We start from the raw sequence: 21688 nt of genomic DNA, 5'->3' as shown, positions 1-21688 counted from the left end.
AATCTCTCGGAGAAAGAGAGGTCGATCACATCTCTTTGTATATATTCATGACGATCTTGTGTACTTAATGGTTTCCTTCATTTGCTTACTAGCTAGCGTGCCGAGTCCTCTCTATACGTATAGTACGTAGCGTCGACCAAGCACGGAGATAAGAGAGGACACTTCTCTTTATAATTAGCTTCTACCACAATATATGAAACCCCTAAATTAACCCTACAAAACCCCCAACCCCCCCCCCCCCTTAAAAAAAACCCCAGCCCCTGAAATGCTGACGCATGGACGCTTATTGGTCCCGGTTGGTGCTACCAACCGGGACAAAAGGCCCCCCTGCCTTGGCTCACCGCACCGGCCACGTGGAGGCCCATCTGTTCAGGTTGGTGTAAGAACCGGGACTAAAGGTATAGGGTTTTAGTACCGACCCTTTAGTCCCGGTTCCCAAACCGGGACAAATGGGCCTTACGAACCAGGACAAATGGCCCTTTTTCTACTAGTGCCTGATGATCACAAAAAACTAGTAAATGCTATGTCACGGGCAAATAAGCTTGTTCAACATTGTGTGGGGAAATAAAAATGATCGGTCTAAGTATTAAAGTCAAAGTAAATGGGAAGGGCTCCAAAATAGAGAAGTAGTACTTTGAGAAAGATTCACCATTTGTTAGAATGTATCTCTAGTAAAGTACTTCATAAGACTACTTCCTCCATTAAGTAATAGATAATTAAAGGTGTGGAAGCCTCTCTAATTATCTTGTTGGTAGAAATATATGAGTGTTCATGCTGGTTGCTATCTTTTACATTTATCATTTTGATTCAATGTAACCATTCGATCAAAATAAATTCATGCTTCATAAGCGTGGTGACCCTGTTCTCTCAGTCGTGATCTTTGCTAGGGGGTGAGCAAAGTCTAAGATTGGGGGAGTTGATGAGTCCATTTTTTAGCACTCTCTAACCTCTTTTTTGCATCCTAGTCATAGGAATTTCGGAATTTTACCGCTTTCACGCGTCATTTTCTTTAGCATTGGTGGGAAAACAAATGGAAGGGTGTGATAGTATGGATGATGGATTATATCTTGACGATACCCTTGAGGAATAAAATGGAGGTTATTTCCATCTGGGACTATGGAACAACCGAAGGAACAAGGTTCATGAAGGAAAAATTCCAACGTGGGTACATCATGCCGAGTTGTGTGCTCGGTGGCTGAGTTCTTTGAAAATTTGCGGCATAGATGATGGAAAAACAAGGAGACCAGGAGAATTTGAGGCCACCTTCTAATCACCTTGGCGGCCGATAAAAGCGTGACGAACATGGCCGTATGGGTTGCAACTGTAGAAGAGCGAATGCTGTCATCAGATACATGAAGATTTAGGAGAGGGCACGGTTTGCAACTATAAAAGAGCGACGAACATGGCCATGCATTTTCTTTCATAGTTTGTGAACCAGTCTAATTTAAATACCTTTGTGGCCTAGAGAATCAGGTTCCAGTTATTATCACTAAAGATCTAATTGGTGATGACACCGACTGTTTCATACTAAAGCAAACCTACCTAAGCCCAGAAACGTGATTCACGCTGCCACACTGATCTCCAATTTGGTAATCTCCTGGATATTGTCCCATGACTTCTTCTCTGTTTCACCCCTCCTCTGCTTCTTTCTCCAGCTATTGCCTCCGCCTCACTTATAGCAAGCCACATTGAAGATTTCAGACTGCAAAGAAATGTTTAATACGTCTAAATATTGTGAGTCGCTCTTCTAGCTATATCAGCTAGTAGCGGGATTTCTGAGCACTTATTTTCCCTTGCTCAAAAGGGAGGCACCAACATCTCTCAAGATGGTAGAGAGAGAGAGAGAGAGAGAGAATAACTTACAACAACAGTCACCAACATCCAGACAGAAACATGTATAGAGTTGACACATCGACACACATGATAACAAGTTTATTTCATAGGGCTGCGAGACTGGACTCCGAACACTAGAATCTGCTAATATCATAACACACCCTCGAAAGCCAAACAACCAATGAAAACTGCCCACATCTTCGGTGATACATACACCCCATCATGCGAGAGATCGATTGGGGCTATGCCCTTTTCCCCTCACTTACTCCTACTTAGGACCACATGCCGCAAGATGCTGCTCCAGCTGCAACAAAAGAAGAAGAACACGTCAATGATTAAGGCATGTTTGTGACGCACAATGATGCTCAATTCACATGGTTTCACAAATTAGTCATGATGCAAGGTGGTCGGTATCATATTCTGGTACTTGGCGATGCTTAACTTAAGCTGGGAAACAAAGAAACTCCACTGCTTAGAGCTATCCCGTACATGCATCTACCGACATGTGATGACGAAATTAAGAACAACAAAATTCAACGGCCCAATTGGACTTGCAGAGACCTGGAACTAAAGTGCTTGAGAAACAAAACAGCACCTCTCTATATAAATTTCAACGACAACAAAGAATACAATTAATGTAAAATAATTTATCCTCAACCAATCAATGTATTATGATTCTAGTGAGAAGTTGGTAGTAAAAATACAGCATAGGGATATAAGGGACTACCTCCATTATGATCTTGAACATGCTGCGTAAATCGTAGAACTGAAACCTGACACGACCCAGTGCCTCGAGGTACCTGGAATAATGCAAATATACCTGTGTCAGAATCTGGAGAGAATAAGTGAACTGAGCTGAAATGGTTAAGAAATTGTAAACCTCTGTTTGAAAAAACAAACTCTAGCCATCTCAGACTTAAGTCATGCTGTAAACATAAGTCTAGAGCTCACAAGTTACAACGGAATTATCAAAGAGGCATATTCATGTAATGAACCAAGTTCTAACCATCAAGTGGTTGCAGATGAAATGAACAAGCATGTTAGTTCTTCATGATATCAGATTGTAGGTGCTAAATATAGTGCCATAATAGAGAATATCAACCAGCAGGTATACATATCAAATAATGTGAACAATAAAGAGTGAGAAGAATATTTTTTTTGCAACGCATATAATAATGTACTGACTACTGACCCGTCTTTGTTTCTTGCCTCAGGAGTGAAGTGTTGCACGCAGCAGAGGTTCAATCTCTTAGCACCAACACTGATATACGTCAAAAAGAGCAAGATCAGGAAATTAGAAATTTACCATAGTTATTAAACGCCACTGCCGCATGTTGATACACATAAGCATACTTTTTTTTCTTTTACACATAAGCATACTTGCGATGCCATAAAAATATTCTCAAGGAGTCGTTTCCTATCACCGTTGTCAACACAATAAATGGTTTGATAAACTAGAAAAATAAGGATTTACATGCGATAGAGCATAAGTAGTACTGAGTACTAGAGATATGTACAAAACGACAAAGTTTCACTTGCTGAGACATAACATTTGCAGGATTGTCGATGGCTCCCTTACCCGAAACACAAGTAAATTCGGCTATTCTAGTTATGGCCATACGGCAGCACAAACGACACGAGCCACATGGTCGTGACGTACACACCCCTGCGCTAACCTATCGAAATATATAGAAAAACATTGATGCAGTGGAGAACCCTGAAAAGGACATTGGCGCATACACTTATTATAAGAAATGCTTGTCGTTGACAACCAAGAGCATCGCGTTGGTAGGAAAACAGACAATTTTGTTACTGGAAACACAACTAGGCTCAGCTCTTCTTCTACTTTATGAGCATACGACAACCATAAACGACACGGCATGTCTGAATAGAAATACAGACACAGCGTATAATTAATAGTAGGAACGCTCGCGAGACAACAAAGTATTCCTCGTGGAGCCGTAACATCACTGTTGGCATCAATACCATACTTTTGTTACACGAAACAAAACTAAATTCAGCACTTGAACTTATGGCTACACGACAGGGCAAACAGCATGAACGGCATACTCCTGACAAGGGAAACGCATCTGGATCGCACAACATGTATGCAGCGAAGAAATAAACATAGGGGCGCTATAGAGGAAAGGCCTTCCACCTGCTGCAGGCCACCTTCAGCTGCTGCACGAGGCCGTCCACCTTGTCGAAGTCCACCTCTGGCTCGATCCTGCATGCGAATCTCGGAGCAGAGAAGAGACAAGATGAGTCTGTATCCGACCGGGACCAGAATAACGAGAGCAGAGGGGAAAGAGGAGGCTGGTATACGGACATCAGGCCGGTGATGTCGTTGATGATCCTCTCGGCGTCGTTGAGGAAGCGGTTCATGACCTCAACGACGTGGGCCGGGGTTACGCTGCCCTGCTCCCGCATCCTCTGCAGCTGCAAGAAAGCGTCGTCCACCAGACCCTAGATCCATCACATACGCCAAGGCAAACGTCAGATCAGCCAGCCAGCCAGGCCAAAACCGGTCCAAGACGGCGATGCTCAGCAATTCCAGGCCACGATTAGGGGTGTAGATGGGACGTTGATGGGAGGACAGAGGGGGACTCACCGTGGTGAACATGGTGGCGATGAGGACGTTGATCTGGCCCCTTATCGCGGCTGCCATGGCTTGCAGGTCCTGGAGGCAGGGAGCGCGCGCTGGGGAAATTGGAGCTGCGGCGGCGGCGTCGGAGTGGATGAGGAGTTGAGGGGGGATGGAATGGGATCCCGTATGTATAAAGCTCGACTCACGAGCTCTCTCGCGGAGGCGTTTTGGCAGTGACTGCTGGCTTTAGTGTACTGCTTCGTCGTGGCGCCATTGATACAATGGAAACGGCGTGCGTGCATGCATGCAGATGGAGTGACGCTGACGAGACGACGACAGCGGCAGCTAGCTAGCGTACGTCCGGTAAAGAAAGTTGTGCGTGGAGTACTCTTCTCTGCAGCCTGGAGTGCCCGATTTTTTTGCGGGAAACCGGCAGGAGCACTTCCTTTCCGTATTAGACGGAAAAGAGTGCCCCATGCATAGCCCATCCACCAGCCAATCAACACACCCATGGAATTAGAACCAACGTATTAAAAAAATGGTCATATAATCAATGTGCACATATTTTAACGGATTTGCTATTTTATAGCTGAGTGTTTTGCAATTCGTCGTCATTCGAATTGTTGTCGGTCCGTTTTTGCCCGGAGATTCATGCTGGTTTTGGTTTTTGTTCGGGCTCGTTTCCGGGTCTGCTTTTTTTGTCGTGCACGGTTTTTTGTCCGCCCGTTATCACCGGCCCGGGTCTGCTTGGTTTTTGTCTTGTTTGAATTTGGGAGTGCGTGTCTTTTCCACTTTCCCCATTCTGGACGCTCTGTTTCGATAAGGTTGAGGCCGAGCTCGAGCGGCGCAGCACAGCAGGCGATTTCTCTCCGTGCATGGCGATTCTCGCCGCTTGATTTTGATTGCGGTTCCCTTTCTCTTCGATCCCCGGTGTCACGGTTGGTTGTTCCTCTCTCCCGCTCTCTTCCGCTCTCTGCCGTGTGCTTTTTGCTTGTGTTTGGTTCCAGATCAGGTGAGTTCATGTCGTCCCTGTCGTCGCACGCGCTGTTGTAGTTTTAGATGCATGATGTTGTTGACTCCCTGCTGGAGGTGAAGATGCCTGATTTGTGTGTGTCCGGAGCACCTGCTTGTAGTTGTAGATGCATGATTTTGTTGACTCCCTGCCGGTGATGGAGATGCGTGATTTGTGTGTCTCCCCGAGCACCTGTTTGTAGTTGTAGATGCATGATTTTTATGGTTGAATCCCTGCTGGAGATGGAGGTGCGTACTTTGTGCCCCCCCCCCCCCCCCCCCCCCCCCCCCGCGCCGCTGATGTAGTTGTAGATGCGGTGGATGTTTTCCTGTCTCCTGTCCACGGTTTGTTGTAGTTGGGGGGATTATGTACATGTGACCCCCATGTAGGTGCGTGATTCCGCGGATGCAATCACCACAAATGTCTCTGATGTAGTTGTAGATGCGGTGGTGTAGCTTATTCTGGACAGATGTGTCCTGCTCTCTTATGTCTTCTATTTCTCAACTGTGTCCTGTTTACATTGTAATTTCCCCAAGAATTCCCATAGTTTCTATGTGTACTTTGCAGTGTATCCCCCCCCCCCCCCCCCCCCAATTTTTACAGTGTATTTTCTTGATTCAGTTATGTAATTCCTGAATTTATGGCTCTCAGTGCACCCCTACTTTTATACTGTAATCGTCTTGCTTAGTTTATGTATTTATAATGTATTTTTTGCGCCTTTTTTGTAGTGAAATGTTCATGCTTTAGATATGTAATTATCAGGTTTAGATTTACGGATTTGCTATTTTACACTCGAATGGATGTATCTAGCACTGTTTTTGCAAGAACTTTCTGGTGATGAAGGAGGTTTTGACAAAGCTCTTTTGAAGTTCTATATGAATCAAGTGTGTTTTTCTTTCTTTGTAGTAGTTGATTTTGTTTTTGGTTATTTTGTTTTTTTTTTTAGGTTGACCAGTGTCTTTTTGTTTTTTCAGAAAGTAAAATGCTTGAATAGGAAATTATCATCTGCTGGGAGAAGGAATGTGGTTAATCCTCCTTGATCGTACCTAAAGTTATATCCGAGTAAAATGCTCCGTGATTTTTTTTCCTTGCATGTAAACATTTCCCATAGTATTTTTTGACTATGTAGTTCTGTACTTCTGATGTTAGTTATTATCATTTCTTTTTTGCTTGCACTTCTCAAGTTATTTTCTTTTTTTTTTCAGTATAAGTTATTAGTCTTTTTCAACGACCTTTTCATCTTGTTCATGTGAGTCCATTTTCTCCGTCATTTTCAGTATAAGTTATTTTATTTTTCTTTCTTTTTGTAGGAACCTCGTAATGTCTTCTTCGTCGAGGAATCCATTGTCTCCGTCTTGTACATGCGAGTCATCTGGTTCTTTCCATTCTCCTTCATTATTGTGGTATGTTTCTTGAATTTGTTTTAGCTGCTGATGTGGTGGGATCAATATCTTCGGTCACCTGCAATTTTAGTCTCTTGTTTGAGTTTTGTTTTTCTTAAAGCTTTCATCTATGATATGTTCTTGTTTCTGAATTTTTGTGTGCTTGCATGCTCCAAATTCATGCTGTAAAAGAGGTTTGTCTAGCAGGGATTAAATTCTGCTCTGCCATCTTCGCTTGCTGTTGCTACGGCAATGCATTTCTTCCAATGTCTGCAGAGTAAGTTAAAATGTAAGCTACTGCTTTCTTTTCTCAGGTCTTATAAGAGTTCCAATGGTTGCTTACATTTCTATCTATTCTTCTGCTGTTGATATTATTTGCATTGGTGCTGGACTTTTCCTCATTAGCTTCAGTCATGCTTGTACGCCCATCTCCAAAGTGTACCTGCAAGCAATAGGGCAATTTATTTTTTATAGTTGTTCTTTACTCAGATTGGTAGCTCTATGGTAATTGAATTTGCTTTAACCTTGTATATAATGTCGGAATGTAGAAGAGCGGTGAATGAAAATGTGTCCTCGAACATATTTTTGTTAGCATTTTTTATGTAACATCTTCCTATAGTTTCTACTAGTGTAACTCACATTTGGGATGAGTTCTTCCTGTGATAATCTTAGTAGGTCCTCTTCAGTTACTGTCTTCATCATGCTCCTCATCTGGCATATTTGAAAACAAAATGTCAGTATTAACAATACTGAGCAACAAACTGTTTAGATATAGATGAAATTTGTTGTGTACTTTCACTGTAGTACTTTATTTATTTTTGCTGTAAATAGTTGGGTATTCCCAGTGTAATAGCATGGGAACTATCACCGTAAATTATAGTGGACTAGCTCTGGAGTTACACTGCATTTTGCTGGGTTTTTACGGCACAAGTTCATCACTGCAAATCCTGCATTATTTTAGTGTAATTCCCTATGTCAGTGTTCTGTATTTTTCAAGGGTATTTACCATGTAGGCACTTCCACTTGGGGCTTTACACTATAACTCTTGGTCACTTACACTGTAATTCGGTGTAAGCCCTTAGTTTTACTAGTGTTTTGTGTACTTGCATTGTATTTACTGTGTATGTAATCTTTATTTTCTAGGGGATTTACGCTGTAAATCTTCGTCACTTGTACTGTAATTCAGCGTAAGCTCATCAGTTTTACTAGTGTAAATCAGTGAGCACTTGCAGTGTAATTACTATGTATTTAATCTGTATTTTCTAGGGGATTTACACTGTAAATCTTCGTCACTTACACAATATTTATCAGTTTTAGTAGTGTAAATTAGTGGGTACTTGTAGTGTAATCACTGTGTATGTAATCTGTATTTTCTAGGAGATATACACTGTAAATCTTGGTCACTTACACTGTAATTCTTTGCCTACTTTCAGTGTATGTATAGTATAATTTCTAGGGGATTTTCTTGGGCGGTTACATTGTAATTCTTAGGTTTTTACAGTGTTAGTTCACCAGTTTTGCAAGTTACCTGGGTAATTGCAGTGCCATTTCCTGTGTATGTGGACTGTAATTTCTAGGGGATTTACATTTGTAATTCTTGGACTCTTGCACTGTAATTCTTGGTAATTTACAGTGTATGTTCACCAGTTTTGGGTACTTGCAGCCTTGTTTCCATTTGAAACTTTAGCACTGAATATCTGTCAATTTTTTATTGTTTCTATGCTATCAGGTGCATATTTTGTTTGTATTTGCTGTATGCTTTTTCAGAGTTTGCACTGTGATTTTCAGCTACCTCAGTTTTGTAGTGTATTTACCATGCTTTTTGGCCACTGTAATTATAGACTTCAAAGTTTCTGTAATTACAACGTTTCACAACTGCTTGCGATCACACATTCCAGAGTTTCTGTTGTTTCTAATCTAGTTTCTCTGATGATTTTCTTTTTCAGATTTTCCATGTAAGAGATGAAGCCGGTGAAGGGGTTGAAGAATTGGGGTAGGAGTAGAAGTGCTCCTGATCCCCTGATCTGGGGATCGTCTCTTGAGTGATTTTCCTATGATCTCCCCCAATGTTTGGTTGATGTTCTCTTGAGTAGAAGTGCTCCAGGTTCAGTTGAAACCGGGTCAGAGTTTAACCCGACCTGTTTTGTTAGAAATACAGAACATACAGGTTGGCATCTATTTATTTGTCAGGAAATTTGAATGTTGTCGAATTGAAAAACAGTCAAATACTAAATAGACAGTCCCCATTTTAAAATAGGCAGTGGGTTTCTATCATGTATGACATGCTAGGTATAAGACCATATGTTTCCTATGCGTTGAGTGTATACAACAGATACCAAAGTGATCCTGAAGTAGCTCACTGGGAAGCAGATAAAAATATTCTAAAGTACCTCATAAAGACTAAGGACTTTCTTCTAGTCTATGAGGTGATCAAGAGTTCATTATAAGTGGTTACACTGATGCTAGCTTCATGACTGATACAGATGACTTCAATCTCAATCGGGCTATGTTTTTAGTCATAATGATGGTGTAGTGGTTCGGAAGGGCTTCAAACAGAATACAACTGTGGATTCTACAATGGAAGCGGAGTACTCCCTCTGTCTCATAATATAAGACGTTTTTTGACACTATACTAATGCTAACTAACATCTTACAATATGGGAGAGGCGAAGTATATCACAGCTTCAAAAGCTTCGAAGGAGGCTGTTTTGATGAAGCAGTTTCTTGCAAACTAGATTATTGACTCTTGTGCAAGTGTGAGACTGTTGCAAATATTCCCTAAAGGCAAAAATAATTATATTATTTGTTTCCACGTTCTGAATTAAGTGTTTATCTTCTATGCTATAACTGCTATGATTCTTCAATTTATGATCTAGAGGGAAACTCATGAGCACATGTAAAATAGTAAACGGTAAAACATGATTCATAGTCTTGCCTCTAGGACTAGCTGAAGTGTTGCATGATGATTATGTATTCCTGATCGTAGGCATACGCCAAGAGTAACAGGGATGTCAGCAACTTTGGGACTATGAATTTAGAAGAACTATAATATTAAATTGACCCAACTTGTTTGTTATACTTTGAGATGTCAGCGTCACAAGTGAAAAGTCAATAGCATATAAAGTTAACTATGCTAAGTTACTTAGACCATGAGGGTATCGAGTCATTTCTTGTCGGAAGATACACTATAGGGTTGCTCCAACGTCATTGGTAACACGATGATCATAACGACAACTTGTAGGTTTACCGGAAAGTGTGATAGAGGCAAGATAGCTCAAGAGTGGGATTTGCTCCTCCGACGATGGAGAGATATTCTTAGGGCCCTCTCGGTGTGATGGCATCCACCATCACTTGGCCAGTCACAGGGATGCCGGAACATGATAATGAGAAAGAAGGAGAAAATTGGTAACAACGAGACCGGTATAGTGAGCATGTGAATGACTCAAGAGGATACCGGTATCCCACATCGGGTTTCATAAAGTGTTGCAGAGAAAAGGGAAGAACATATGATATCCAAAGGTTCACTCGAACGACATTCATGTGAGTATAGGGGTCAAGAAGGATGTCCATGGTTCCGCTGTTGACCATTGAACAAAAGGATTTTTTGTTCATGCTATATTTCATTGAACCTACAGGGTCACACATTTAAGATGAATTTGATATATTGATTAGGAATTTAGCTAGGAGGACTGGAGAATGTCACTAGAAAAGTTCCAAGGACAAAGGAAATAGTTTTGAGAGAGAACCAGAAGTGTTTCGGGGAAACCGAAAACATTTCAGAGAAAATAGGGTTAACCAGAGAGGTGGAAATAGTGTCGGAGGACCTAATATATATTTAGGAGGGCTCTGGTATTTATCGGGAGCCCCGAGGAGGATATATTGGTGACTTGGGCTGCCTAAGATAGACTAGGCCTATTTGAGGGGCAACCACATGGGCCTTTGGGCCAACGTAGGTGGCGCCCTCCCTCCTTGCCTTGCCCTCCAAGTGGAGGGTGCGGCTATTATTGGGAGGAGCCACCTCCCTCGACCGCCGCACCTAGGGGGAGGTAGCCCCTCCTCCAAGCCAGGGTGTCTCCCCTCCCACCTATAAATACCCACCAAGGGCGCCCCTCCTTTGTACACAACTTCCCCGCAGAGGTTCGGGCTCCACTACTGAAGGAATGCCTAGTAGTGGCAGGTCCCTAAAGCCCAGCTAAGGGGTCATCCTGACCTCCACTGACCTCCTGCCACTGCTAAGGGGTCATCAGTGGTGGGCGCCCGCCCCCCACTGGTATGGCCCTAGCTGTGGCGAGCGACGCTATATGCCCGCATGTGTTGTCCCTCTCGTGGCAGTGGCAGGCAGCCATATCTATGGCGGGCAGCGCTGCGTGCCTGCCAGTACTCTGTGTGGTTTGAGCAGCGGGCCCTTGTTAGTGCCCGCCACTGATTGACGCACGAGGCTAGAATAGAAATCGCTGCCGTTCCAACATATATTATGCTGCCACATCAGCGTTAGATGATGCAAATAGGGGACAATTATCAATTAAATGCGAGCAAATGAGGTATAAAACTAGTGGTAATCACTTAAAAATAAAAGAATGAGAAGTACATTAAGAATAAACGAGTTACACAAAATACATGGTCATCAACTACATAGTGCATGACGCTAAATATGTTTAGTCACGGTTTCAGTTTTGCCCGCTGCAATGCACTAGGTAAGGCTCTTTTGTTGGTTGGATGTATCTTCTTCAGAGTTATTATAGAATAGGCCGGACGACAAGCGGCCCTTCTTGTTTATGATAGCCGCGAACTTGACTTGTAGTTCTTCGAGCACTAAGCCAGCTTGGGGCTGATTGTTTTGTACATGTTGACCTCATTTTAGGATTTTATCATGATGATTTAACATTTTCGCGGACTGTATGAATTCTTCCATGTGAATGCAGGTGTAGAAGCCACACGTCAGATTAGTCGGCAGTTGTTGCATACATGATAGAGTGTTCCATCTGAAGGCAATCATTTTTTTCCACTTCCTTTGTAGTTTTTCTCAAGCGTGTGGCCTCCCGTGGTATTCCAATCAAAAAGAAAATCATCGAGAAGGTCCTTCAGGAGGGACCAGCCTTTTCTCGAGCTCTTCGTGGAATCCAGCACGTAACAATTGCACCTTTGCAGTCTTAGCACTAGGAGAACCCAATGGTTACTGCGCAAAAGAGAATAAACATACCGCGCGGTCATGACAAAGTTACAAAATTTGAGACGTGAAAAAATATATGAAGGACAGGTACAAAAGCAAAAGCGTAAGCCAAAGAAGGACGTACATGGGTCGGTACGCCACGAGGAGGAGGTTTTTAACCTTGTTCTGTTGCATGAAATCCAGAAGGTAGCTCTTCATGCATCGCCTCCCTTCCTCATTTTTTAGGTTTTCCTCGTTCATGAGATAATGGTCGGCTATGGAGACATCAAAAAATTTCTTGCTTCTTACCTCAGTGGCTTGAAAAAGCACCCATAGCCTCATTAGACAAGTTTTGATACTATAGAATCTGAATATATAGAAGATCTCTTTGAAATCTATGTATACTTTTCCCCACTGAATTTTTCAAAAAAATTATATCCCTTTGGCACCTTCATAGTGTACTGTGGCGGGTTAACGATGGATCCCTGCTTATTTATTAGCAAGCTTTGATTCCACAATTTTGTCATGTAGAATCTTCATCTCAAGCCTCAGGTGCTCCTATGCTTTGTCTGGTAGCATTCTCTGACCCAGGATACAGACAGGTGCTTTTGGGTTGACAACACATTGTTGATATGCCAAGGACTTCTTCAGTGCCTTATTTACTGGTGGTCTACCATTTGCACGCGTGGTGGCAGAAGTTTTTTCCTTAGTATTCATTTTCGCAACCTTTAGATGGAGGGGGAGGAAGGATGGAGGAGGAGGATGGCGGAGGGGCGGCGGATGGAGGTGGGGCGGCGGCTGGAGGAGGAGGACGGAGGAGGGCAGCGACTGGAGGGGCAGCGGTTGGAGGGAAGTGGGGCGGCGGCTGGAGGAGCGGGAGGGAGGAGGACGAGGCTTACCGAGGATGGAGCGACGAGAGAGGCACAATGCAACAACGGCGGTGACGAGGGAGGAGGAGGAGGACGGTCGGGCGCGGGCGAAGAGTGGCACAGAGGAGAGTGACGAACGGGCACGCGGATAATGTTTAACTTAGCAGTAGTGCGGGTCATGGACCAACACTACTGCTAACCACATTAGCTGTAGAGTGGGTCATGGCCAAGCGCCACTGCTAAGTGGGGACGGGCAGCTCGGCCCGGCTGGCCATAGCAGCAGCGCGGGCGAGGAGAACGCGCTACCGCTAAGGAGTTTAGCAGGAGCGTGGGCCCCTGACCAGCGCTCCTTCTATGGCAAGCCCGTGGGCCACGACGAATCCTCCCTCTGGGACCGCTTAGCAGTAGCGAGGGTCATGGACCAACGCTACTGCTAACTTGCTACCTGTAGCGCCGGTATGTGACACGCGCTACTACTAATTAGCAGTGGCGCGCGCCCCACATACCAATGCTACTACTAAAGTTTTATCTATAAGTTTTTCCCTAGTAGTGGTAGCAAGTGTTGCTGATGAACGAGTTGCTGAGTTACAAATCGGTTTGGTGGAAATGTAGATTGTGTGTTCCTCTTTCAATCCCCAAATTATCATGGAGATCGAGTAGAGGGATTGGGAGGAATCAAGATTTCATATAGGTATGGTGGAGCACCTCAAAGTTACTGGAATGGGGGTACTTATACCCCCTCCTCCCTAGGAAGACCAGACCATTGCCTCACAAAGGACTCAGGGTCCCAGGACTTAATAGCCCGGGGACTCGGACTCACCTGAGGCAGACCCCCACATCCCGCAATAGGACCTGGGGAAGAGACCCCAAGGATCGGGGCTAACTAGATGGTTGCATGCCCACTCCGGGGACCTGGAGGTCCATGACCCCAAGGACCTGATGCATGCAGAAGGTTAGCAACATAGTGGGCAGGGGACATTGGGACCCAAGCATCCCAGGGTATGGGGAACTGGAGTGTCCAATAGCAAAACATATGACTCTAGGGGGCAGTCCCATGACTCCAGGACCTGAGGATCCCATCATTTGGTAAAAACTTCCTAGGGTTTTACCTCAATGTTGACTTGACACAGTGGCGAGGTTAAGTGTATATGCTTTGCATGATCCCCAACATTCTCAAACACCTCGACCCTCTTAATAGTGTTGCTTTCCTACGACTCAAATAATACAGAAAACCTTTGAATCTTCGGATAACGGACGCCTTCTCCTTTTTGAAATGAGGGGCTAACCATCTCCAAAGATAGTCACCGAGAGACAACTGTCCCGAGATAAGCTTGATAAACGATATTAATCCTCCCTAACCTATTGACATCAACACCAAAATAAGATTAGGGATATAATGCAGTTTCGGCAGCAACATTTTGTAAGAATGTAAAAGAGCCACAAACATACAACAAAAAAAGTCACCAACAAACCAACCAAGTATAGATTTTATGCATAGCCTGCGGGGCATCAACGACACCCATGTATATATAACTGACACAGACAAGACTACAAGTTCTGTCACAGGAGGTTTGGGAGCCCGGAGTTCCGAAGCAAGAATCATCATGTGATTCCTGATGCCCCCACTGAAGCTCAACGCACGTTGAACATTGCCTATATATTGAAAGATACATATACCCCACTGTGCCAGGGATAATATGGGGCTATGTTTTTTTTATTCCGATCACTAGTACTTAGGGCCCAAGGCATCGACCTGTTCCTCCATCTACATAAGAAGAAGAAGAATACGTCAATGATTAATACATTTTTGTAATGCACGATAATGCTCAATTCACATGGTTTCACCAAATCAGCTATGTTGAAAGGTGATCAATATCATATTACTATACTTGGCAATGGTGGGAAACAAAGAAACTCCATTGCTTAGAGCTATCACATACGTCTACGGCCGTGTGATGACAACATTAAGAATAGAAACATTTGACAACCAAATTGGGTTTCCAGAGACGTCAAATTAAGTGCTCCAATGTGGTCCAGAAACCAAAGGGTTCCTTTCAGTATAAATTTTTAATACAAGAAGAATACGATCAATGTAATTTTTTAAATTATCAATAAACTACGTCCAGTATATTTATTGTGATACAAGTGAGAAGTTTAGTGTAAAAAAGCAAACATAGGGACACAAGGGACTACCTGCAGTATGGTGAGGAACATGTTGCGCACATCACAGAACTCATTCATAATAGGAGCCAATGCAATGAGGTACCTAGGATAATGCAAATATACAACACTATTAAATTCTAAGCGGACTGAACTAAAATTGTTCAGAAATTGTAAACTTCTATTTGAAGAAAAAAATCTGGCCATCTCAGACTTAGTCATGCTATAAACGAAAGCCTGGAGCTCACAAGATACAAGAGAGTAATGAAAGAGGTATATTTAGGAAATGAACCGAGATCTACCACCACGTGGTTGCAGATGAAATGAAGACTAGCTAGCAGGTTAGCTCTGGGAATATTAGATTGGTATGAGCTAAATATAGTGCCATAAAATAGGGCTGGTTTACATATAGAATGTGAACAATAAAGAGTGTGGATAATAATTATTGTGCAACATGTATAATAAGATATTGCATACTAACCCTTCTTTGGATTTTGAATGATTGAACCGACGGAAGTGCATGCATGAGACGCTCAGTTTGTTAGCACCAACACTGATATATGCAAAAAATAGCAAGATCGGGAAATTAGAAATTGACCATACTAATTAAACGATATTGCACATGTCGATACACATAAGCATACTTGTGTTGCTATAATAATATTCTCAAGGAGGCATTCGAACTCATGGTTGTCAATACAATAGATTGTTTGGTAAACCAAAAAAATAAATGGCACTGGCGTTCCATGTGATAGCGAATAAATAGTACCAAAGATATTTGAAAAACAAGTTTCACTTGCCGAGACATAACATTGGCACGAATATTGTTAATTCCCTTGCACGAAACACAACCAAATTCGACTCTTCTAATTATGCCTGTACGACAGCACGAATGATACAAGCTGCATGGCCATGACGTACACACCCTGTGCTAACGTATCCAAATAGAAATAACTTTGAATGCAGTGGAGAAACCAGGAATTAACATTGGCTTCACGTAGAATAACATATCATTAATACAAGAAATGTTTGCAGAAAGACGAAGTTTTCCTTGATGAGCTACAACACTCCTATTGGCAGGAATACTGAAAGTTCCGTTAAGAAAACACAACTAAACTCAGCTCGTCTACTTATGCGCATATGACAGCCCCAAACAACGCCAAGACGACTATCCGATCAGAAATATGGATAAACCGAAATAACTACCATTGGCATTAGCATTACACATAGCAGCAGATCATCAATATAGCATTACATGAAACACAACTACGGATACACGGCAAACAAAACGAACGGCATACACTTGAATAAAACATCTGAATCGCACGACATCAACGCAACGGATAAACAAAGATACAATTAATTAAGAATGGGCGGGGGGGGGGGGGGGGGGGGGGGGGGAGGGGAGGGTTCGTCATCATCATTATCACCTGGAGCTACACCCCTTGAGCTGCTGCACGAGGGCGTCCACCTTGTCGAAGTCCACCACTGGCTGGTTCCTGTGAATCACAGAGCAGAGAACAGATAAGACCAGTCAGTACCTGAGACCAGAGAGAGAGAGAGAGAGAGAGAGAGACTGTAGAGAATAGTTATTGTGCAACATAGTACATAATGGGTACTGACCCTTCTTCGGTTTTTGCCTCAGGATGGAAGTACTCCACGCATGAGAGGTTGACTCTCTTAGCACCAACACTGGTATATGCCACACAGTGGAAGATCGGAAAATTAGAAAGGCATGTTGATACACATAAGCATTCTTGCAATGCCATAATACTATTCTCAAGGGGCCAATTCCCTTCACAGTTGTCAACACAACAAATTGTTGAGACTTGCGTGCGATAGCAGATAAGTAGTACCATAGATATTTAAAAAGCGACAAAGTTCCACTTGTTGAGACATAAGATTGGCATGAATATCGATATTTCTCTTACACAAAACACAACTAAATTTGGCTCTTCTAATTATGGCTCTACAGCGACGCGAATGACACGAGCCACATGCCCCCATAACGTACACACCCTGCACCAATGTGTCCGAGTATTCGAATAGAAAGAACATTGGCGTTACATATAGCATATATCGTTAATACAAGAAATGTTTGCAGAATGACAAATGTTTTCCTTGACGAGCTATAGCATTGCCATGGGCAGGAATACCGACAATTCTGTTACTGGAAACACAACTATCCCCAGCTCTTGTAGTTATGTGTATACGACAGCCGCAAATGACACCGCACCGACACATCTGAACAGAAACAAGGACAAAACAGAAAACACTACCATTAACGGAATAGCATATCATTAATAGCAGGAATGCTCGCGAGACGACAAAGTAATTCCTGTCCGAGCCATAACATTGCCCTCGGAATGAATACCAGTACTTCTGTTATGCAAAACACAACTAAACTGGGCACTACTTCAACTTACGACTACACCACAGCGCAAACACCACACACGGCATACCCATCTATGTTGCAGGGATACTGCACATGTGTGCCGAATCAATGCAGGATACGCGTCCAGAACGGGGATACACGCCGATACGCCGAGGATACACGTATCCTGATGTGTCCCTTTTTTAAATTAAGAAAAATAAAAATAAAGAGAAAACGGCTGGGATATGAAGGGAATACAACAGGGATAGTATGGGGCTGTTATCACGATCAAGTACTTGATCCGAAGCCCATCAGGAGGCCGATGTGGGCTGCCTGACATAAGTGTCTGGTCGCTGATCGTCAAAACAAACCCTACATACGAGTCCTATCGCCGTCATCTGTCAGTTGCTGCAATCTGCCGATCTCTCCGCGCCGCCGGCAACAATGACATGATGCACCATCTCGCTGTAAGTCTCCCTGTCTCCATCCATCTACATGCATCTCCATTTTGCACGCAAGCGCCATTGCTGCTAGGCTAGCTGGCTAAGCCAAGTAGCAGTGTAAAGGAACGTGCATGTTTCATCTGGTGGTGTATACCAATACCACTGTTTCATCTAGTGGTGTACAACTTAGGAATCTTGACATCATCTTCTGCTAGACTACTATATCTCTTGCTTGGGTGGATTGCTTATGTCTGATCAAACTATCCGTCAAGGGCCAACATGTACTGGATTAAAGTTTTTGCTCAACTGTCCGATGTTTGCTGGGTTTGGATGTGGGACTGCCGATGATACAGAGGAGAATCACTATTCTAATCCTAAGTTTCCCCTGTGGGTTCATGTTACATGATATGGAGGGGATGAAAGATTTAATTGCCACTTTAGTGATGGGGATTTCCCTGTAAGTAATTCAAGAGTGAGAGCACATCTTTTGAAGACTACAGGTGCTGGTGTGAAGATATGCACCAAGATTGCTTATCCTGTTCTTGAGAAACTTCGCAAGGAAGATCGTGAAGCTAGTGCAGCTGTAGCCAATAGTGCACCAAAAAATAAATTAATCTCCCTACCTCCTTATGAAGGTCCGAGTTTGCCATCATCAGTGAAGAAAAGAAAGGAAAAGAGTGTACTGCTGAAGAGAGACACATTGTTGATCTCCAAATTGCAAGGATGTTCTATATATACAGGAGATTTGCATCTTATTAATCTTATACTGTGTTCTATTGTACTAGTGGTGTTCACCTTGCAAGCATGTTGATTGTGTTGTGCACTTCTACTTTATACCACTTTCCTTCAATTTGGCAAGAAACCCTGCCTCTTACGGGACCACATATCTGCAGATCAATCATATGATGCATTGAGGACCACATTTCTGCAGAAGGGGAAGTTCCGTGTTGAGAGGATGCTTGAGCCGATCAAGGTGACATGGCTCTTCAAGGGAGTGAATATGCAAGTGATGGATGGTATGATCCTCAACGGCACCCTCTTTTGAACATCATAGCTATCACATAGGGTGTCCCCATGTTCCTAAAAGCAATCAATACCGAAAGAGAGGTAAAGCTTATTAGACACAATTTTTACCTTATCTTTTGCTTCTTTGTGTTGTACAATACTCGCTGTTTGTTGCTGACAGTTTCTAGTTCTTTATTTTGATAGGTAAAAACCAAGGATTACATATTTGATAGGTTGAAGGAAGTAATTGAATAGGTCATATTAAAGAATGTGGTCCAGGTTGTCGCCGACAATACATCGAATTGCAAATATATTGGCTTGAGGATTGAAACGCACTACAAAAATATTTTCTGGACTCCATGTGTCGTGCAAACCCTCAAGCTTGTAATGAAGGACATATGTGATCCGAAGAACTTTGTTGGTGAAAATACTGAATTTAAATGGATAAAAGAAGCTGGAGATGATGCCTTCTATATTAAAAATTGTATCTTGAATCACAACATGAGGTTGTCCATGTTCAATGTGTTCAGGAAGCAAGAATTTCTTGCGATTGCAGAGACAACATTTGCAGGTCTCATCATATTGAAGAGGATCATGTTAATCAAGTCATGTCTTGAGAAAATGGTTCTTTCTAATGAGTGGAATAAATATAAAGAGGGTGATTTAGAGAAAGGATCATCCGTGAAAAAAATGATTCTTAATGAGTGGTGCGATAATATAAGTTAATTCTTGCCTTCACTGAAGCCATTTTCCCGATGATAAGGACAACATGATATGGGATATGGGACACCATGATAGAGAAGGTGAAAGTTGCTATCTGTCCGGGTGAAAGAAAGGAGCACTGGGAAAAATGTTTGTACTTGTTGTAATCTAGTTCTTCCTTTTGAATTTTTTATTCCTGTTTACTTCTTTTATTTTTAGCTCAAAGACTTTGTATTGTTTATTTGAAAATTAATAAAAATACGTCCTTCTGTTTCATTCAAAAAAAGAAAAAAAATCACCATTTCATGATGTTGTTCATAAAATTTTGACAGTTGGCTGGACCAAGAGTTACACTTCCCTTCATTGTATGGAACACTCTGTGAACCCAAAGTATTAATTACACTTCAAGCTGGATTGAGGAAGTTCCTGGTCGTGTCAGCGGCCACAATGACGCTGAAATTACAGAAAACAGGAACTAAGCAGTTTTTTTTTCAAATCCAGATGACACGAGGAAAGTGAAGAAACATTTTTGCTGACTTCTCTCTTTTATGAATACCTTTGAAGATCCAGAAGCAATAGATGATAGAGCTCATTTTGATCCAAAGCAATGGTGGGGAACTTATGGTGTGCACGCTCCAGAGTTAAAAGATTTAGCCTTGAAGCTTTTTTATTTTTGAAAAGGAGGATTTAGCATTGAGAAGCTACTTGGGCAGCCAGCATCGTCCTTTTATTCATAGCACTCTAAGAAATAGTTTGGTTCTTGAACGAGCTGTGGATTTAGTTTTTATGCACAATAACTTGCGTCTACTGTCAAGTCCAAAGATTATGTGAGTGGGACAAGCAGAATGGTTTATGTTGGTGGAGATCTGGCACTTGAAAGTGTGCATAGATGAAGGTGCCAATCTGGCACTTGATCATGAGCCCCAGTTTTTGCAAGAGATGATAGGAGATGAAGCATCTGAAGTTTGAAGCCTTGGCATTTTATAATATTTATATTGGAACTTATTATTAATTTTGTTTGTAAAGCACCACTGAAATATTTTATTCATCATCTACGCATATACTCGCCTTATCTCTGTAAGTCCATTTTTAGAAAATGCCGTTTCCCGTGCCCGTATCCCCGTACCATGTAACATAGAAACCCATGACAAACACATCCGAATGTCGACATTGATGCAGCGGAGAAACAAACTTCGAGTTAAAAAAGGGCGGGGACAAAAGAGAAAGGGGGCTTGTCGTCATCATCACCTGCTGCTGCTGCACCCCTCGAGCTGATCCGCGATCCCCTCCACCTTGTCGTAGTCCAGCTGGGGCTCGTTCCTGCGAACATGAGAGCAGAGAAACAGACAAGATCAGTTTATACCCGAAGAGACGAGAATGACAGAGACCAGATTAGGGAGAGGGGTGCCAACAGCAAGACGGCGATTTCGGTGAGGATCTTGTCAGCGTCTTGGAGGAAGCGTTCCATGACCTCAACGACCATGCCCTTGCGTATCTTCTTGTACCTCCGCATCACGTACAGCTGCAAGAAATACTGATCCACCGTACCCTAGATCCACCACGGCAGAGCAAACGTCAGTTAGCCAGCCGGCCAAAACCGATCGAAAACGGTGATGCTCAGCGATTCCAGCACACAAACACACGGGGTGTAGATGGGACGTTGATGGGAGGGGGTGCTCACCTCGGCGAACTTGGAGGCGATAAGGCCGTTGATCTCGGCCCTGATCTGGGCGGCCGACATGGCTAGGAGGTCCGGGAGGAGGCAGGCGGACCGGGGTCGGAAGGCGCGCTGGTGAATTCGCTGCTGTGGCGTCGGCGGAATGGACGAGGAGTGGAGGGGTGATGGAGCCCCTTGTATTGCTCAGGCTCTTGCGGAGGCGTTTGCCATTGATGAGCTTGGAAACGGGAAACTGCCGCTGGCTAAGCGATGGCGTCGGGTGAAAGCTCGTCCGGGTTCTCAGCCTGTGTGGTCCCACCTCCCAACGTGTGCACGCAAGGGAGCGTCAATCCCGACGATGGTCTGTCTATGGGCCCAGCTGTCCATTCCACGAAAAAAAAGATGTGTTCGGATGCAGCCCATGCGCCTTGCCAAATATTCATCTAAACTTTGTCAAATGCGCGCTGCAGGCGTTTGGAGAGGCGTCTGGAACTCGTCAGCCATCTTAATCCGTG

The 21688-nt window shown here is 43.2% G+C and overlaps 3 protein-coding genes across 4 annotated transcripts; 1 reads left to right on the top strand and 2 right to left on the bottom strand.

Moving 5' to 3' along the window:
* Positions 1–1838: 1838 nt before the first annotated feature.
* Positions 1839–4652, bottom strand: LOC123099329 (histidine-containing phosphotransfer protein 2-like). The gene is made up of 6 exons (XM_044521506.1): positions 4445–4652; positions 4163–4299; positions 3992–4060; positions 3026–3094; positions 2561–2633; positions 1839–2137 (listed from the first exon to the last, which is right to left on the bottom strand). Exons 1-6 carry the CDS (start codon positions 4499–4501, stop codon positions 2102–2104), a joined length of 441 nt encoding a protein of 146 aa, XP_044377441.1. The 5' UTR covers positions 4502–4652; the 3' UTR covers positions 1839–2101.
* A 1120-nt stretch (positions 4653–5772) lies between these two features.
* LOC123099327 (uncharacterized) lies at positions 5773–8982 on the top strand. Of its 2 annotated transcripts, none has more exons than XM_044521503.1 (5): positions 5773–6316; positions 6407–6457; positions 6743–6835; positions 7022–7103; positions 8761–8982. In XM_044521503.1, the coding sequence occupies exons 1-5, from the start codon at positions 6233–6235 to the stop codon at positions 8778–8780; spliced, it is 330 nt and encodes a 109-aa protein (XP_044377438.1). In that variant the 5' UTR covers positions 5773–6232; the 3' UTR covers positions 8781–8982. The 2 variants fall into 2 exon arrangements, with proteins under 2 accessions (XP_044377438.1, XP_044377439.1); XM_044521504.1 differs by having other exon boundaries at positions 7022–7091; positions 8761–8974.
* Positions 8983–14224: 5242 nt separating this feature from the next.
* On the bottom strand, positions 14225–21464 carry LOC123099325 (histidine-containing phosphotransfer protein 2). Its single transcript, XM_044521501.1, has 8 exons — positions 21198–21464; positions 20929–21065; positions 20765–20836; positions 16616–16684; positions 16423–16491; positions 15474–15545; positions 15026–15098; positions 14225–14597 (listed from the first exon to the last, which is right to left on the bottom strand). Exons 1-8 carry the CDS (start codon positions 21255–21257, stop codon positions 14559–14561), a joined length of 591 nt encoding a protein of 196 aa, XP_044377436.1. The 5' UTR covers positions 21258–21464; the 3' UTR covers positions 14225–14558.
* Between the last annotated feature and the right edge of the window lie 224 nt (positions 21465–21688).

Source organism: Triticum aestivum, chromosome 4D (genome assembly GCF_018294505.1).
Source record: "Triticum aestivum cultivar Chinese Spring chromosome 4D, IWGSC CS RefSeq v2.1, whole genome shotgun sequence".
NCBI classification, from domain to species: Eukaryota; Viridiplantae; Streptophyta; class Magnoliopsida; order Poales; family Poaceae; genus Triticum; species Triticum aestivum.
Note: the sequence above shows the minus strand (reverse complement) of the source record. Positions and strands in the feature narration are given on the sequence as shown.

Coding starts and splice junctions, on each gene's coding strand:
- LOC123099329 (XM_044521506.1), bottom strand. CDS start 4,501: ATGGCAGCCGCGATAAGGGGCCAGATCAACGTCCTCATCGCCACCATG. Junction 4,061..4,162: donor AACGACATCACCGGCCTGAT/GTCCGTATACCA, acceptor ATTCGCATGCAG/GATCGAGCCAGAGGTGGACT. Junction 3,095..3,991: donor CTGAAGGTGGCCTGCAGCAG/GTGGAAGGCCTT, acceptor GACGTATATCAG/TGTTGGTGCTAAGAGATTGA.
- LOC123099327 (XM_044521503.1), top strand. CDS start 6,233: ATGTATCTAGCACTGTTTTTGCAAGAACTTTCTGGTGATGAAGGAGGT. Junction 6,317..6,406: donor TGAAGTTCTATATGAATCAA/GTGTGTTTTTCT, acceptor TTGTTTTTTCAG/AAAGTAAAATGCTTGAATAG. Junction 6,458..6,742: donor CTGCTGGGAGAAGGAATGTG/GTTAATCCTCCT, acceptor TTCTTTTTGTAG/GAACCTCGTAATGTCTTCTT.
- LOC123099325 (XM_044521501.1), bottom strand. CDS start 21,257: ATGTCGGCCGCCCAGATCAGGGCCGAGATCAACGGCCTTATCGCCTCC. Junction 15,099..15,473: donor CATTCAAAATCCAAAGAAGG/GTTAGTATGCAA, acceptor GCATTATCCTAG/GTACCTCATTGCATTGGCTC. Junction 14,598..15,025: donor TGTTCCTCACCATACTGCAG/GTAGTCCCTTGT, acceptor CTTCTTATGTAG/ATGGAGGAACAGGTCGATGC.